An 18,040-nucleotide genomic window follows, 5' to 3' on the forward strand; every position below is an offset into this window, starting at 1 on the left:
TGGAGCAGAGAGTCCCCCTTGTCTACAGTGGGTCCAGGTGGATGTGGCACAGACAGACCCCACCCCAGGTGGGGTCCTAGTGGACAAGTAGCAGAAGGTCCTCTCTTTTCTGCATCTGCTTGGAGATCTCTAACAACCGCCAAAGGCTTTTAGGATCCAGCTGGGTGTGTGGACACCTCTCTTGGGTTTGCCATGGCGGTGACTGTCACGCCCAGACATCCTGTCCACCACAGCCGCCACTGTGTTCCTCCCCATGCATCACAGAGCCCTGCCTATCTCCCATGACCTGGGCCCTCGTGGTAGGTCACAGGGGCTGCTGCCCCCTGCTCCTCGAGGCACGATGTCCTGCTTGGGGCAGAGTCCACTCACCTGTTTCTGGATGTCCAGCTGGTACTTGAACTCCATGTTGGACAGCTTATGTCGGGTCTTGGGCTTTTCCCATCGGATCACGCAGTAGGACTTGTTGCAGTGCACGCTGATATTGTTGGGTGGGCTGTATATTTCTGTAACGAGATCCCAGGACCCTCCCCTGAACCAGCGGGCTTCTGCTGGGCCACGGAGGTCAGACCCACTTCTGCGGGCAGCTCCCAGGGGCTACCCAGAGGCCCGAGTGCGAGTGGGTCTGAGTGTTGCCTCTTGGGGAAGAGGACCACTGGGATGTGCGCACACAGGATGGTCTGGCAGGCTGCAGGGAACCCCAAGTGAGGGAAGGAGGGAAATACGGGGACTGGGCAGGGACGGGGCCACCATGGGGACAGCAAAGGCATGATTTCCAATGGGAGGACCGGATGCTTGTCAGAAAAGACCAAGGAGCTCCAGTGTCCTTCAACAATGTGACCGCCTACTGTGGGTTCCACCAACGATCAGGATGGGTGTTCTGTGTCTGATCCCATTTAGGTAGCATGCATTCTGATCTTGACCCCGTGGGTTGATTTCATTCCTGAAACCCTTCAAGGGCCACTTGGCTGTAAGTTCACATCCAGTGTATCTTATCACACCGAATGTTGCACAGTCACTGGGAAGTTCACACTGGATCTCCAAGCTCACAACAGGACGGGGGTCCTTCTTTGTTGTGATGTGTATGTAGGATTCTGCACCCCGTTCTGACAGGTGGAGTCCCCCCTTCCCACCTTCAAGCTATTCTCAGACAACTGGCGGGGTGTCCTACAATTCAACGCAGTTCTGATCTATCTACCTGGATATGGCGTCAGATCCCACAGGGTAGGGGGCTCAGCCCTACAAGACTGCCCTTCACCCTCTGGGTCAGACGCCAGTCACAAATCCAGGTTGACACCCATGGTTCTGACCCACCAGCTACAGATCGGAAGTTCCCAGGACCTCCTCCTCGGGTTCCGTTAATCTGGTAGAGCTACTCACAGAGCCCAAGGAAATGTGTTACTCACTAGATCATGGGTTTATTTTAAAAGACTGTAACTCAAGAACAGCCAGATGAAGAGATGTATGGGGCCAGGTGTGGGGGAAGGGCGTGGAGCTTCCATGGTCTCGCCAGGTGCACCTCTCTCCCCAAACCTCCACATGTCCACCAGCCTGTAAGATCTCCAAACCCCATCCTTTTGGGATTTTAGGGAGGCTTCATCATGGAAACACAATTGATTAAATCATTGCCTGTTGGGGGTTAAACTCAAACACCAGCCCCTTTCCGGTCCCTGAGGTCATAGGAGGGGACTGAAAAGTCCAATCCTTTAATCACCCAGTTGGTTCCCCTGGCAACCAATGCCCATCCATAGGGTCTTTTCAGCTGTCACCTCCTTAACATAACAAAAGGCACATTTATCGCTCTCCTCCCGGGAAATTCCTAGGGTTTTCTCAGCTGTGTGCCGGAAACAGACAGAGACCAAACATGCATTTCTTATTGTAAGTCACAACTGCACAGGATTGAAGTTTGAAATAATATTGGGATTTCCTGGGTTAAATAAAAATGTTAAAAACATGGGGAGGGAAAAAGAAAGGCGGGGATTCCGCTGGAAGGCCGGTGGCCAAGTCAGGGCCACGGGAGGTTTGTCTGCAGCGAGGAGCAGGAAATGCAGACCCTGAGACACAGGTAGAACACCTGCCACCTGGCTGGGTACACACACCTGGAGCTCCCCCAACAGGTGAGCCCGGAGGTGGGGAGCGGGGGTGGGCGATGGCCTGTGAAAGTTAACTGGAGAGTTGGCATCTGTTTGCCAACGGCATCCCCCAAAACGGCAAGAGAAGGCTGTGCGTGCTACTCCATGGGGGAGGTCCGCGGACAGGTCAGTATTAACCTCCATCTCCTGGTCTGAACATCTTCCCTTTTGTCTTGGTGGGGCTTCACTGCCTGATTGCAGGCAAAACCCCTGCCTGGCTGGGCTGTCCCAGCGCCAAGATCAGCTCTTGGAGGCTATGGGGGCGTTGGAAGAGCCCTCGTTTCTTTGGGGCGGTTGGGGGGGGGATTCGTTAGCAGTGTAGGCACTTCTTGTCACCCCGTTTAATTCAGAGTAAAAGGATGGGTTGGTCTCTTTCCACAAGGAAGCAACCATTGGCAACACCTTGATTCAGGGTCTCTAGCCTCCAGAACTGGGAGAGAGAGTAAACTTCCATTCTTCCAAACTTCCCACAAACTCTGTTCAGTTCACCTGTTAAGCATCTGTTGACACCACAGGACGTGGCTCTTACCAATTTTCTTCCACGACAAAATCGAATCAAAGAACTGGATTCCTGTCTGTTGGCTGGTACCGTTCACCAGGAAATAATTGTAGTTCGCTAATCCTGAGAGGTCTTCCAGGTGACAGCCCACGTGGGTTCCTGAGTCTTCTATGTAATGAGGACACTCTCTTTCCCTTTTTCTTCTATAAAATTCAAACTGTTCAGAGAACAATCAGGGCTCCCCCCACCCCCCGTACTTCTCAGGATTGTCTACATGAGATCAATACCTACCTCAAGTCTCGTATATACAAAAAATATTGGACGTCATCAGGGGCAGCTTGACCCTTTGCCCAACTGCAGTTCATGAAGTTCGCATTGTAGATAAAACAGGAGAAATTTTGGGCAGCTGTGCCCTCCCCACCTGAGAAGACACACAAACAAAATAATTTGTGGAAGTGGACCACATGGCTTCATAGTTGGAATGTCTACCAAAGATTCAAAGAATAATTAATTCCAATCCTTTTTTTTTTTTAAGATTTATTGATTTATTTGAGAGAGAGAGAGCACGAGTGAGAGGGGCAGAGGGAGAGGGAAAGAGAATTCCAAGCAGATTCACCTCTGAGCACAGAGCCTGACTCGGGGCTCGATCCCATGACACTGAGATCAAGACCTGAGCAGAAACCAAGAGTCAGATGTTCAACCGACTGTGCCATCCAGGCGCCCCTCCAATCTTTCTTAAACTCTTCCAAAAAAAATAGAAGAAGAGGGAGCACTACCAAATTCATTTTATGAGGGCAGGATCACCCTGATACTTAAGCCAAAGGGATGAGAAAAAAAAAATCACATCCCAATATCCTAATAAACATAGTTGTAAAAATCATTAACAAAATACGAGCAAGCAAATCCAACAGCACGTTAAAAGGAATGCACATTGTAACCGCGTAGAATTTATCCCTGGCATGCAAAGATGGTTCAACATATGCAAATCAATCAATGTGTGGTAGCATTTTAATACAATGAAAGAAAAATATCACATAATCATCTCAGTAGCTATAGAAAATGTCTTTGACAAAATTCAACATCCATTCATGACAAAAACTCTCAGTAAAATAGGTATAGAAGCAACTTACCTCAACACAATAAAGGGCAAATATGGAAAGCCCATAGCTAACGCCACACTCAATGGGGAAAAAAAAAAACCCAAAAAACTGAAAGCTTACTTTGTAAGGTAAGAAACAAGGCCAAGGTAGACACTCTTACCACTTCTATTTAATATAGTATGGGAAGTCCTAGCCAGAACAATTAGACAAGAAAAAGAAATTAAAGTATCCAAATTAAAAAAGAAGTAAGATTAGCTCCGTTTGATGATAACATGACCATAATGTGTAGAAAAACCTAAAGACTAAACAAACAAACAGAAGACATTGTTATAGCTAATAAATAAAGGTAATAAAGTTGCAGGATATAAAATCAACATACAAAAATCAGTGGCATTTGTATACACTAACAATGACCTATTCAAGAAAGGAATCAAAAAAATAATCCTGGGGCTCCTGGCTGGTTCAGTCAGTAGAGCATGCAGCTCTTGATCCTGGGGTTGTGAGTTCAAGCCCTACATTGGGTGTATAGATTACTTAAAAATAAAATTTAAAAAAATGAACTAATCCCATTCATAATAGCAACAAAAAGAATAAAATACTTAGAAATAAACTTAACCAAGTGGGTAAATTGAATATTATAAAATTATATTGATGAATATTATAAAACATTGATGAAGGAGATTTAAGAACACACAGGTCAATGGAAAGAGATCCATGTTTGTGAATTGAAATAACTAACAGCGATAAAATGTCCATACTACCCAAAGTGATCTATAGATCAACACAATCACTATCAAAATCCCAATGGCGTTCTTTACAGAAATAGAAAAAGAATCCTAAAATTCATATGGAGCCACAAAAGACTTCAAATAGCCAAAGCAATCTTGAGCAAGAAGTACAAAGCTAGAAGCATCACATTTCTTGATCTCAAAATACATCGCAAAGCTACAGTAATCAAAACAGTATGGCACTGACATAAAGGTAGACACATAGATCAATGGGACACCAGAGAGCCCAGAAATAAATCCACAGACCTATGGTCAACAAGGTTCACCTTCAACGAGGGTGCCAAGAACAAACAGTGGACGAAGGATTCTCTCTTCACTAAATAGTGTTGGGAAAACTGGACGCCCATTAGCAGGAGAATGAAATAGGCTCCTTATCTCACACCATATATGGAAATCAAGTCAAAATCAATTAAAGACTTAAACACAAAACCTGAAACTGTAAAAACGACTGGAAGAAAACATAGGGAAAAAGATTCTTGGCATTGGTCTTGGCAATGATTTTTTGGATATGACATGAGAAGCACAGGTAACAAAACCAAAAATTGACACCTGGGATTGCATCAAACTATAAAGCTTCTGCTCAGTGAAGGAAACAATCAGCAGAGTGACAAGGTAACCTATGGAATGGGAGAAAATATCTGCAATCCATATATATCTGATAAAAGGTTAAAATCCAAAATATATAAAGACCTCAAACAATTCAACAACAAAAAACCCAAAGCCCCCAAAAACCCAAAAACAGAAAACAACAAAAACAACAACAACAAAAACTTAAACAAACTGAATAGGACAAAGGACCTGAACAGACATTTTTCAAAAGAAGACATACAAATGGCCAACAGCTACACAAAAAGATGCTCAAGATCATCAAAGAAATGCAAATAAAACCACAATGAGCTATTACCTCACACCTGCTAAATGACTATTATATATATATATAATTTATACATATATAAAGCAGAGATAAATACTGGTGAAGATGCAAATAGAAGGAAACCCTGTGCACTGCTGTTGGGAGTGTAAGTTGGTGCGGCCACTGCGGAAAATATGGAAGTTTCTTTAAATATTGACAGCAGAACTCCTATATGGCCCAGCAATCCCACTTCTGGGTATATTTTCAAAGAAAATGAAATCTGGATCCCCAAAAGATTTACGCATCCCCATGTTCATCACAGTATTATTCACAATGGCCAACACGTGGCAAATGCATCGACAGAGAGTAAATGGTGCTTTCCGGGGGCTGAAGGGAGGGATAATAGCTTAATTGCAGTAATTATTTCTCAATGTATATGTATATCAAAGCTTTAAGCTATGTAACTTAAATATATATAATATCTAGGTGTCAGGTATATCTCAATAAAGCTGAAAAAAAAAAAGGGAAGAGATCTACCATGAAGCTACTGATGTTCAGAAGGATCACTGTGAGGTTTTCCCTACCTGAGTTAGTGTAGACCAGTGTTTCTGGAATCGGTCTTTGGGTGCTATTTACTTTAACCATGAGCGTGACTCCATCATGGAGAGAATAATCCGAAAACTTGCAGTGACATTCTTTCTCCTGGGGCTAGAAAGATGCAACCAGCCAGCGCATTAGGAAACTCTTTTTTTTATTCTCCTCCCCATGTTGTTTGCTCTTCCACCAACCCCGAGACGCCACCACCACCCATGTACATTCTCTGGGTGGTTGGCGGCATGCCCACGTGAAGGTGGGACCTCTACTCGGGTAGTCTTACAGTGTTGAGGAGGTCGGAATACAGGTCTCATTTCAGTGTGCCCTCAGTCACCGGGGATCTTGTCAAAATGATTCTGGTTCAGCACGTTCTAGGCAGGGGATTCTGCATTTGTAACAAAGCTCTGAGGTGATGCTGATGGACCACCACCCTGAGCAGTGAGATCTCTCATCACATTAAGCATTATGGAGCTTGACGCACGCTCTTTTATGTTATTCCATTTTCTTGTCCTACCTCATATCCCTTTCTCCCGCAGGCTTAACATTTACATTGTATCTGTTCAGTCTGGTAACTTTGTTTTCATGGAACACTGGGGACCAACTATTTCTTTCTGGGGATTAAGTCGGCCACGTGGATGATTTTTGATGGATCAGTTGAGCAGAAGCTGCTGTTTCTGGTGGTAGGGGGGCAGTTCCCCTATGCAACACCCCTTGAAGGGGTACAGAAGCCTGAAAGTCACAGAATAAGCCATTCGTCTTCCCCTTGATTACGGTCCCTGAAAGTGATGCCTGGAAATTCTGGGAGCATTTGGGTGCCCGACTGGAATCTACCTGTGTTGCCCTGGATCCCCCATCCCACCAGGCTGCCTCATTTCATCTTCCTTGGGTGGTTGAGCGTCCCCAAGGATCCCACCCTACAATCTGTACCAGGTCTAACCTCATAGGAGCTCTGGGCTGGGGCTCCTCCCCGGGAGCCCTGAACTCCCTTTCCTTTTGGGAAAAGACATTTTCCAGGAAGTTTCTCAGTCCCCCAGGGAATCAGGCCACCAGGCACCTCTTGGACACAGGCCAGGACTTACCTCCCTGGTGCACCCAGAAGCATGGCTCCTAGACGTGTCCCCCAGGGTCACACACATGCTGTCTGTTTCCACCTATTGCTGCCTTGTTTCTAATGTAATGAGAGCTTTGTAAAGGACAGCAATTGTCCATAACAAATCCACCTTACTGTTATTTTGATAGGCCCGTTCTCCTTGTGAATCATCACGCATTCGAGGTAGGTAGTGTTTTCTTTGCAGTCCCAACTCAGTTCCATTCTCCAAGAATCAAACTTCACATTTAGACTGGGGACCCCTTCCACATTTGGAAGATCTGAAAGACAGGACCAGCAGATTCAGAAATTACCCCTTTTCCGCCTCTACCTGCTGCCTGCTGACCCATCCCATGTCTTGTAAGCAAAGGTCAAGGCTGGGACATGCTGTCCCCTTCCCCTGTCCCCTCACGTGGCCCCAGGGCATTGGCACATGCACAGAATCTCCCCCTTATTGATCTCTTCTTCCTACCTGGACCTCCATGCCTTTTCTCCATGTGAAGATGCCTACCATGTAAGTAAGGCAAGACCTACCAAGTCAGAGCAAGCAGAGGCTGTTTATTCAGAGCCTGCTGTGGTGAGGACATTGGCCACCATCACTGGTATTTCTCAGAGATCAAGGGCGGACAGGGGAGTGGGCAAGTTTCACAGTGGATGAAGGAGAACGTTCGGTTGTGCCCTAAGCAGAGTCTGTGGGTGTGGGGAAGATGCAGGTGGCTCATTACAAGTAGGGCATCATATAGGATTCATTAGGGGACCATATCTGGTTTCTCTGGTTGGTCCTAAATAGAAAGTGGGGTCAACACGTAGGGAAGCCATTGGTTACTGATCAAGTCCTGGCCATTTGGAGCCCGTTGTTCCAGATGGGATTGTTTAGCTTTTCAGATTGTCATGGGGACGGACAACTGGCTTCTTGCTCATCTGACGCGGAGACACCAGGCTGGCTCTGTGGGCTGGTCCCCTGGGCAGGTTGCTGCAGGTTGTGGGCCAGAGTTCTGTTCTTAAGGACCCTCTGCCCCTTGTCCGTTTGTATATTGAGTTTCTCAGCCCGCACGGCCTCTGTGCTTGGTGTCTCACATCCACATCCTCCTTTATTTAAGGTGCCAACCACACCTCCCCCAGCACAGGGACCACCTCTCTCCAGGTCTCCAGGGCCTGAAAATAAGTCACTTACCTCCTGAGTTTCTTGGCCCTCCACCCTCCCTGGCATCCCCTTGGCTTCCTGCAGACTTCTCCTACTTTCCCAGCACAAGACAACAATGATCATCCGTCCCCAACAGTCCTATGGGCCTTGGTCTTAGCCTGTGGGTCCTGCAAGATCTGCATATGCCCTTGAGTTCATACTCAACCAAGAGAGTCTTCAATGGTCAACAGAAATCTGATGGCACAGATGCATCCAGAGCACATCTCCCTGTGCTGAGTTAGCTCCTGCCCATCCCTGGACCTCGGGGCTCCTGAGTGCAGATAGTCTATCAGTTCCATATGCAAAACCCACAGGAGAAGGGCCAGGCTGGACTGCATGGATTTTGTGCAAGTGAATGAAGATTCCTATAGGTCCTCTGTGTGGAGGACGGGGAGATAGCCATTCCCACTGTCCCCTACCTCCTTTCTTGGGGTGGCAAAGACTGGTGTCCATACTTTAAAATCAGAGCCCCCTCTAGAAAGACTCTTGTGGGTCTGAGTCCCGGCTCTGTCTCTCACCAGCCATGTCACTTCCAGCACGTTGCCTGACATCTCTGTTCCCTGGTCTCCATTTTCACCGAATTGGGCAATAACATCTCTGCCCATGCAGTTGGACTCAGGCGTCAGGATGTGTCCCCAGATACACAGGACATAGGAATGAGACAGGCAGAGAAGGGTCAGACAGGTTCACACCCTTACCCTGCTGCTCGAGAGTCTGGAGTAACACTGGGTCCAGCAGCATGCAGAATAGGACGGCTGTGGCCAGGAGTCCCATGGGGCTGCCCAAAGGATGAGGAAAACCTGCAGGAACAGACAGTCACACTTTGAGGAAATCAGCTCTCATGGGGACGCTTGGCAGGGGGACTCAGCGAGGTTTCCTTGGGGAGATTCTCTGGGGAAAAGTGCAGGACCATCCCCAGCCTGATGGTCAGCCTACTAACCTGGCCAGCCGGGGGTCACTGCTGGCTGTCGAAGGGTCTGCAGGTTACAACCAGCCTCGGGGTGAGGCAGAACCAAGGGCCTATCCTGCAGCATGGGCACGGGGCTCCAGCCAACCTTGTCATTCTCCGTGTCACTGGGGCAAGTTGCCCACATGCTGCGGCTTTATTCCTGTCTGGAACCCGGGGGGATGTCTCTGGGGCCATTATTCTCTCCACCACATGGGGATCAGGATGTGGACGTCTCTGGGGATATTATTCTATCCACCACAGGTACCAAGATCCACTCCCTAAGTCTTAGGGACGAGTCTAGGATGGGCAGCCACTTGATGGGTGTATTGTCCACAAAAGAACAGTGGAGACGGTCAGGAAGGGTTGTTCCGAAGGTGCTGGACCGTGCATCAGGCTCTGGCTCCACACACCTGGCCTCCAGGACACATCCTTCCCTCTCTAAACAGGGTTGGGGGTGGAGCACAGACTCACCAAGCCCTTCCCCAGGCTAAGCCTTCAGGTGTCAGAGACTGGGATTCTAATTCCTCCTACAGGGAATGGCCTGGGCTGCCCACCTACTCCAGAGCCCATAAGACGTACAAAACAGGAACCCACCGCCGACTTCTCTTTTCTCCAGGATGAACTTCCTGAGAGAGGCAGGTTGCACAACGATTGCCCACACAGCGTGGAGAAATACTACAGACCTACCCATCTGCCTTCTGTCAAGCTTGACTCATGGTTCAGATGAGCCTTGAAGCCATGGTTGACACGTGTCAGTGATTTTAAGATGCTTTTGGGGAATATTACACCCACTTTGATTAGTTTCTCATTGTTCTGACTCTCTTGTTTTGCTTGAATAATTTAAATTTTTACATTTTTATTTAAAAAATTTTAATGTAAGTATAGTTGACACATGCTCTGAGTGTTTTTAGAATGGATTTTTGGGGGAGAAGAAAAAGGAATGATAGGTCGGGTTTTCATTACGGTAATAACAGTTCTTTGAGTTTTTTTTCTCTATTTAAAAAAAACTTGAGTTTTGCAGCAATCAAAAAGGATATTAAAAAAAAAAGGAGGAAAATAGAAAAGGGTAAGTGCACAGAGAGACATAGAGGATGTCTAAATACATTTACTAAGTGAAAGAGGCCAGTCTGAAAATGCTACATCCTGTATGATTCAGACTCAATGACATTTTTGGAAAAGGAAAAACTATGGAGACAGGAAAAAAAAAAAAAAACCAAAAACCCCAGGACTCACTAGGGTTTGGGGGAGGGACAGATGAGCAGGCAGGGCAAAGGGGATTTTTAGGGCAGTGAAACTACTCTGTATATCACTAATGATGGATATATATCACTATACATCTGTCCAAGCCCATAGAATGTCCAACACCAAGAGTAACTCTAATGTAAACTGTGGGCTTTAATCAATAATAATGTATCAATATTGGCACATCAGTGATAACAGATGTGCCCCACTGATGCCAAATATTAATAAGGGTGGAGACTGGGTCAAAGGGGAAGCGCATATACAGGAATCTCCTGTACTTTCCACTTAAATTTTTCTGTAAATCTAAAACTGCTCTTAAAAAAGAAAGTCTATTAAAAACTTTTTAAACACGTAAGTACAAAAGCAAAGGGCTCTGGTCCCATAAAGCTGCACTCAACAGAGAACACCTGATGCTCTGTTTGGGTTTGGGGTGGCATCTTGGGTCTGTCCACCATTGCCCTGGTGGTATTTTTACTGGTGTTTGTTCTTACTTCTCTAAGTATTTCTCTTCCTCTTGGCCGCTTACTGTCTCTGCTGCTCTTCATCTCTTTGTGTTCCCTGTGACCTCATCCTTATAAAGGCTTGTCTTTTCTTGGGGGTTCCTTTCTCTTTTACCATGCACAATCATGTTTTCTGTAATTTCCTTGGGTTTAGAGTTGATCGGTCTAAACAATGTCTCTTTTATCTTGGTGTATTAGCTTCCTGGGGGCCGACGGAACAAATGACCACAAACTTCTTCCCTCTTTCCTTCTTTCCTTCCCATTTCTCTCCCCTCCCTCCTTCCCTCCTTTCTACTTTCCTGCCTTCTTTCCTTCCCTTCTTCCTTCCCTCTTTCCTTCCTTTTTCCTTTCTTTCCCTGCTTCCTTCCTTTTCCCCTTCATTCCCGCCTTCCTTTTTCCTTTCCTTCCCTCCTTCCTTCCTCTTCCCCTTCATTCCCTCCTTCCTTCCTCCTCCCCTCCCCCCTTTCTCCTCCCTTCCTCCTCCCTCTCAGACATCGCCCTCACCAATTCCTTCCCTATTTCATCCTGTCTGGTGTCTGCTTTTTGGAGATCCAGCCATCACACCCCCAACACCCGCCCCGTGGACCTCCATGTCCTCACCTCTCAGTCGGTGTCTGTCTTCACGGACTCTCTTCTTCTTTGCCCAGACTCCCCTGAAGCCTGGCTCTCACCAGAACACAGCATCTCCCTCCCACATGCAGCCAGTTCAGCACATTTGGGCTCCTCCTCTCTTCGATGTCTAGCCCCACCCAGGGGGCTCCTTTGCCCTCTGTAGGACCTAAAGGATCCCCTTACCTCATTGATCCTGCCCCCACAGACCTCTGAGCTGTGAGGTTCATTCTGTATATCTCCTCACCACCTGCCTCCTTTCCCACCCACCCTGTGCAGTGATGGGTCGCCTGTCTATTGAGGGTCAACTGGCTTGTCTGGATGCTACAGCCCCTTCTCCCCCCTGCCCCTGCCCCAGCTTCTGAGGCTGGAGCCCAGTGATGCAGAGTCCAGCCAGCTCCCCAGGCCAGGTCAGCCTCATGTTCCTGCCTCCCAACCTCCCCAAGCCCACTCCCTCCTAAGGCACCACCTTTGCTCTAAAGAGGAAATAAAAACCATGGACCAGACCTGTCCCAACGTCCCTGCCTCCCACACACCTTGTACTCCAGTGCTATGGGGGAGGTTCCCAGCTTCCTCCATCTGCAAGCTAGACCCTGCTCCACCCAGCCCTTCTCTGGGTCTTGTCCAGGGTTCTTGGCACTGGGTGGGGGGGCCTCCATGTTGCACCCGAGAGCCTCTTGGGGCGGACCCTTCCTCAGTCTGGGCTGACTCTACCGTTCCCCTTTGCTATTCCTGCCTTGCCTCAGCCCTGCTTTTCACATCTGCAATCTGTGTGAGCACCCTGGCTTTGAGCGAAGCTGCCCTTAATTAGGAGGGGTGGTGCAATGCAGCGAAGCAGGGAGGGTCCTCATTCCATTCACCCCCTGTAAGCTTCTGGAATCTGCTTTTCTCCTCCTTTTTCAAGCCGCCTCCCATAGTACCTGCTTTGGGGCTGTACATGAAGCAGGTGCCTGTGGATGCCCACACCCCCCACCCTCCACCCCCGCCCCACCAGAGGGAATCTGCATGGAAATACGCCCTTAGCTGGACAGTTCCCCATTCCGCTTCCTCTAAACTGAGCTCCACTTGCTTCTCATCATGATGGAGCAAAAGCATAAACCTCTGTAAACCTGACTTAAAAAAAAAAAAAAAAAAGAACACAATCAAAAAACCAAACAATGATGTTCTCACATGCTCACTGTTGGAATATGATCTAGCAAGGGTTGCTGTTTTAATTAAATGGTTAGTCACAACGTGGGGGCTCTTGGCCAACGATGGTGACAAACCCTGCGGAGGATAATTCGCGGGCAGCGTGAAGTCATTGGCGCCGTGATTTCTCCATCGCCTGGGCATACCAAACATAGGCACGTTCCACTCGGCTCCTAGTTTCTCCCTCACATTCGTCCTAGGAGGCAGTTCCTAGGATCCCCATGCAAGTGGATGAGAAACTGAAGTCCGGGGAGATCTCACACTTCATTTAATTAATTTTTGCCTTGATTTTTAAAAATGGAGGCGAAATTCACACGGCATAAAGTCCACCCCTTGAAAGCGTACAACTCAGCAGCCTTTACCACATCTGAAATGTTCAACCATCACCTCTACCTGAGCTGGGACATTCCCATCCCCCCAAAGGAGAAGCCCATCCCCATGGAGCCGACACTCCCCATTCTTCCCTCCTGTTCTGCGGATTTGCCTGGGGTTTGTGTTTCATATGACTGAAAACTTAGACGTTACTTTGCTATTTTTTGTCCACTGACTACCCACTTTCCCTTCTTCTTTTGGTTTTCTCCAGACTGAGTATTCTTCCCTTTTCTATAAACCTAAGGTCTACATAGATGCCAGCTCCATCTGTCAGACTAGGTCAGATCAGAGACCTGGGACAGCGCAGGTGCTGCCCATATGTGGGCATCCCTTGGATGAGCTTGGATGTTGAGCTTCCTGCAGTTTGGAAGGGGGGGGACATAATTGGTCACAGCGCTCGGGCGACACATGGAATGAAATGCTGTGGTCCCCAAAGACACCTGTCACCCAGCAGTTCTGCATTTGGTAGCCGGGGGATTTAAGATAAGCGATTGCCAGCAAAGTGCCTCCCCAGGATCCAGGGACCAGTGGTTCCCCGTGTGGACGACGGCATGCATCCAAGCCTCTGGAGTAATTCCAAAGTGGCTTCTAATGCTCACATACACAGAGTTGCACGAGGGGCTCAACCTGCTCCCAGTGCAAGTTGGCTAATCCCTGGGGCCAATTCAGACCTTCCGATGCAGTGTCCACGTGCTATTGGAGTGACCCCACCTCCCTGTTGGGCGCCTTCATTCGGAGATTCCCATTTCCCACCCCCAGGTGCTCCCTGACCTGCAGTCTGAGCTGCCAGCACCAGCAACAGGGGCAGGAATAGGTACCCTCGTGACAGGGCACATTTGAGGGTCAGAGAATGAAGGGAGCCGCCTTACCCCACCGCACCAGGCTCTGCTCCGGCCACCTGCTTTCTTTCTCGGTTTCCCGGCGCTCCAACATCTGGCCGTTCTCTTGGACAGCTCTCTGCCTGGTCCGAAAGTGAGGATACGGATTGCATTGCCGAGACATTTCAACCCTAGACTTCCCTTTCCTCCTTAGCACCCTCCCTCTTCCTGTGATGTTTTCTCATTACACACACTTGAGAAACCTGTGAACGGTGAGTGAATTCATCAGCTTCTCAGCTCCCAGAAGAGAGCACATCAGGGGTGTGACACCCACACCCAAGTACACACCCCCACACACAGCCCTCGGGCTGGCTGGGAGATTCTGAGAAAAGCCAAGCACAGAGGAGATGTGTTGAGATATGGGCCACTGGTGCCGATGAAGAACCCAGACAAGATGCTCAGGAAATGCAATAGCCATGTCAGTCAATGAAAGGCAGCTGGGCAGGATACACCTCCATGGCTCCCCATTCCTGAAGGAGCTCCTCCTCTTCAGCATCGATATGGAGAAGCTCATCTTCCCAAGGTTTAACCAGACGGCTCACTGAGTCTGCCCAGGATGTTATAAACTTGCTGGCTTTGGGCATGGGGCTACTTTTGTGCCATTGAACTCATCAGAACTGTATCGAGCACCTTTATTGGTTAGAACCCAGCGCAGTGGGTAGGAAGCAGGTTTGCAGCTCATGGCAGGACAAGGCTAAGTAGAAGGGCCATGGGGGCTGGTGACACAAACATAGTGCTGGATGTCCCCAGTGTGGGGCCTTGGGATGAGGACATGCACAACAGTGGGCTGGAGAGTGGGCAGCATTTCATCTGGACCATGGAGGACACACTAACTCCCACTGGGATAACGGTGCTCATGGTCAACTGAGCATCACAGGGAGTGGGGGACATCCTGTCATGGGTAGAGATGCATGGATGGGGGCTGGATGGGAAGGTCACTTGTCAGCAGTCATGGGGTGGGATGGGCCAGCTCTGGTCAGGTGCATCTCTCTCGATGACTCTGTTAATGTGACCGCCAGAGAATCCTCCCTCGTTAGCGGTCTTGGAAACCGAGGAGCAGAAGAAATACCAAACGGGAGACCACTGCGAGCAGCATGGTTCAGGCACAATGGCCAGGACAGAACCACGGGAGGGAACTGCAGGCACCCACTCTCACCACAGCTTGAGGACTGAGAAGGTGCAGGAACAGTGGTGCCTCGTCTGAGTTGGAGAAATAAGAGGAACTGGCCAAGGGCATGGAGCCAGGGGAGGAGATGCCATGTTCAGTCTTGCCATGTTCAACGGGCTTCTCGGGGGAGACAGGATGTGGAGGCATCTGGCAGGGAGCTGGATGCAGGCATCAGAATCAAGGGAGAGCTTTGAAGAACTCAGTGGGGGATGTTCCACTGAGTGTCTTTCCTGGTGGGAGGGATGTTCCGGATTCTTACATCATTTGAGTCTCTGAAGTTTGAAAAAATCTCACAATACACCTCCATGGTTAAGAGTTAACTCAGCAGGTCTGGATTGTCCACACCTGCCCCTTCCACACTAAGGTCTAGCCCTTGACTGGCTCCTAGAAGGTCACCTATGAGCCCATGAAATGTCCTGCCTGATAAGAGTGTCTTTGTTTGCCTGGAGTCATGGCACGTGGTTTATGCTACGATGTGATTTAGGATGGGGCTTTGGGTCATGCCATAGCCAGCCCTCTGGAGGGGCCAGTGATGGAATAACTCAGGTCAGCCATGTGGACACTCCATGCTGTGTGACTAACCCCAAGAAAACGCCTGGACATCAAGGCTTGGTGAACGTTCCTGGTTGGTAATATCTCATGCATGTTGTCACACATGGTTGTTGGAAGACGTAAGCAGCATCCACAAGTCCATGGGGAGAGGACACCTGGAAGCTCACGCCTCATCTCTCTGGGACTCTGCCCCATGCACCTGTAGGTCTTCCTGATTTTCATCTGTATCCTTTTGTTGTATTAAACCAGAGCCATGAGAGTAAGAGCTTTGCAGAGTTCCGTTGAGTCCTTCTACCGAATCACTGAACCCGAGGAGGGTCTCAAGGACACTGACATGATACCTCTTCACTGTCACAAAGGCCAGCATGTCTGGCTGAGCATGACATACACAGAAAAACCTTAACAACTGGGGTGCCTGGGTGGCTCAGTCATTAAGTGTCTGCCTTAGGCTCAGGTCATGATCCCAGGGTCCTGGGATCGAGCTCCGCGTCGGGATCCCTGCTCGGTGGGAAGCCTGCTTCTCCCTCTCCCACTCCCCCTGCTTGTGTTCCCTCTCTCGCTGTGTCTCTGTCAAATAAATAAATAAAATCTTAAAAAAAAAAAGAAAAACCTTAACAACTATTGATTGGTCTGAAGGAGTGACAGCGTGATGTTTTTTGGGACCACTTTGTTCCATCTTTTCTTCAAGTGCTTTTGCGTTGGCCCTTTTATAACTGCTCGGAGTTCTGACCGGGATGTGGAGAAGGGGAAGGAGGGTGAAGGGACCTTGTATGGCTTGCAGTGGCTTACAAGGGTCCTGTAGGACTGCCTGGGGAGAGCATAGAGACCAAGCAGGGGGACTGGGGGCCAGGGTCAACCACAGTGGCCACACAAATACTAGGCTGCTGGCAACTGGACTCTCCGCAAGTATAACAAAATGCACTATGTCTTCTCTCTTCTTTCTCTATTTGGGACTAGGATTTTTAACTGACACAATAGGTTTTAACTTTTGCTAAAGGTTAAGTTTAGCCTTTGTTGTAGGTCACTTTCTGAGAATTTAATGTGGAAGTAGATTGACACACCATGGTCTTCTAGGAACTCCTAAAGAAAAAAAGGTTAAAGTGTTCCCAAAGCTGCAACCCTCCTCCACATTGTCGCTCCGGTCAGATGGATGTACTGGGTTGGATGTCCCCCAGGGTCCGGTGGCAGGTCACCATGGCTGGTGTTGTTGGAAAGTCTGTGCCTGTCACTCACTCTGAGGAGCTCGTTCGTGCCTGGATGTGCAGGTGGAGACTTGGAGGCTGTCTTTGTCTCTGCACTGTGCCAATCAATGAGTCATTTCTGGACTCTCTACTGCTCTTCATAGCCTCCTCTTCCATCTGCGGGATGAAGTATGCGGGAGAAGAAATTTAGGGGGAAGACTCAGGCCCCCTTCCCCTGAAAAGAAAAATAAGATAGTTCTTCAAGCAGACTTGCTAAACAATCCATCTATCGGTGATGACAGTGGTGGGGATGGAGATGGTGGTGATGAAGATGGTGAGGATGATGGTGGTGAGAAGTCACCTGGGAGGGAAGGTGAAGGGAATAGAGATTAGGACAGTGGGAGGGTGTTATGCATGTAGCTTCAGGCCACCTGGTTAAGCCTCAGCCCCACAGTGGAGATCTTCACCAATGAGGGACCCCTGCACCCTTAGTGTCTTCACTGCTAAACGGCAGGATATTCCTCCTTCCTGCAATGCATGGTGAGGGTCCGTTCAATTCATATGTTGAAACTCTGTTTCACTGTGTGGCAAATTTGATGATGTTCAGTGACACTGATAAACCGCACACATTAAAAGGGAACACTTGGAGGGCAACTCGGGATGCGTATGCTTGCCTGTGAAGACAACTCACTTTCCAGATGACAGGCATGTCCAGCAGATCCACACATTTTGCTGCTCATCCCCCTCCTGTCCCTCAAACCTTTGCTTCCCCCTCTTGTCCTCAGACCCTCTGCCCTCCCGACCCCCTGTCATTTCTGCTGAAAAGTGCGGGGACCCCTCCTCGGATCTCTGGGTTCTCTTTCTTGTTTGCTCTCCCCTCCCTACTCCCTTGACCCGCAGTCTCTTAATCCCTTGTATTCCTAGGCCATCAGTTCTCTCTCCCATGTTCTCACATCAGGGGCTCTGCCTGGTCTCTACCCCTCCTTAAGCCATGCCTGGAAACTCCCCCAAGCCTTCAGCTATGGCAGTCACAGGACTTGCCTGCCTGCTTCCCATTTCTTGGGGTCACTGTCCTCTGTTGCATGAACTCCAATGACTTCAAAATCATTGTTTTATATTGCATAGGGTTGAATGGTGTCTCCCCCAAATTTGTAACCAGCTGGAACCT

At 48.7% G+C, this 18,040-nt stretch overlaps 1 protein-coding gene across 1 annotated transcript in view; it reads right to left on the reverse strand.

Annotated features, from left to right (window-relative positions):
• CSF2RA (colony stimulating factor 2 receptor subunit alpha) overlaps nucleotides 1–14,063 on the reverse strand; it is a 20,315-nt gene extending 6,252 nt beyond the window's left edge. Inside the window, exons 1-7 of the mRNA XM_021704892.1 lie at nucleotides 13,963–14,063; nucleotides 8,932–9,033; nucleotides 7,189–7,331; nucleotides 5,954–6,077; nucleotides 2,920–3,049; nucleotides 2,659–2,831; nucleotides 370–503 (exon numbers count right to left, since the gene is read on the reverse strand). Of these exons, the coding sequence (XP_021560567.1) occupies nucleotides 370–503; nucleotides 2,659–2,831; nucleotides 2,920–3,049; nucleotides 5,954–6,077; nucleotides 7,189–7,331; nucleotides 8,932–9,033; nucleotides 13,963–14,026 (870 nt within the window). The 5' untranslated portion in view covers nucleotides 14,027–14,063. The remainder of the gene's footprint in view (nucleotides 1–369; nucleotides 504–2,658; nucleotides 2,832–2,919; nucleotides 3,050–5,953; nucleotides 6,078–7,188; nucleotides 7,332–8,931; nucleotides 9,034–13,962) is intronic.
• Between the last annotated feature and the right edge of the window lie 3,977 nt (nucleotides 14,064–18,040).

The sequence above is a fragment of the Neomonachus schauinslandi genome, chromosome X, assembly GCF_002201575.2.
Source record: "Neomonachus schauinslandi chromosome X, ASM220157v2, whole genome shotgun sequence".
Classification (NCBI taxonomy): domain Eukaryota; kingdom Metazoa; phylum Chordata; class Mammalia; order Carnivora; family Phocidae; genus Neomonachus; species Neomonachus schauinslandi.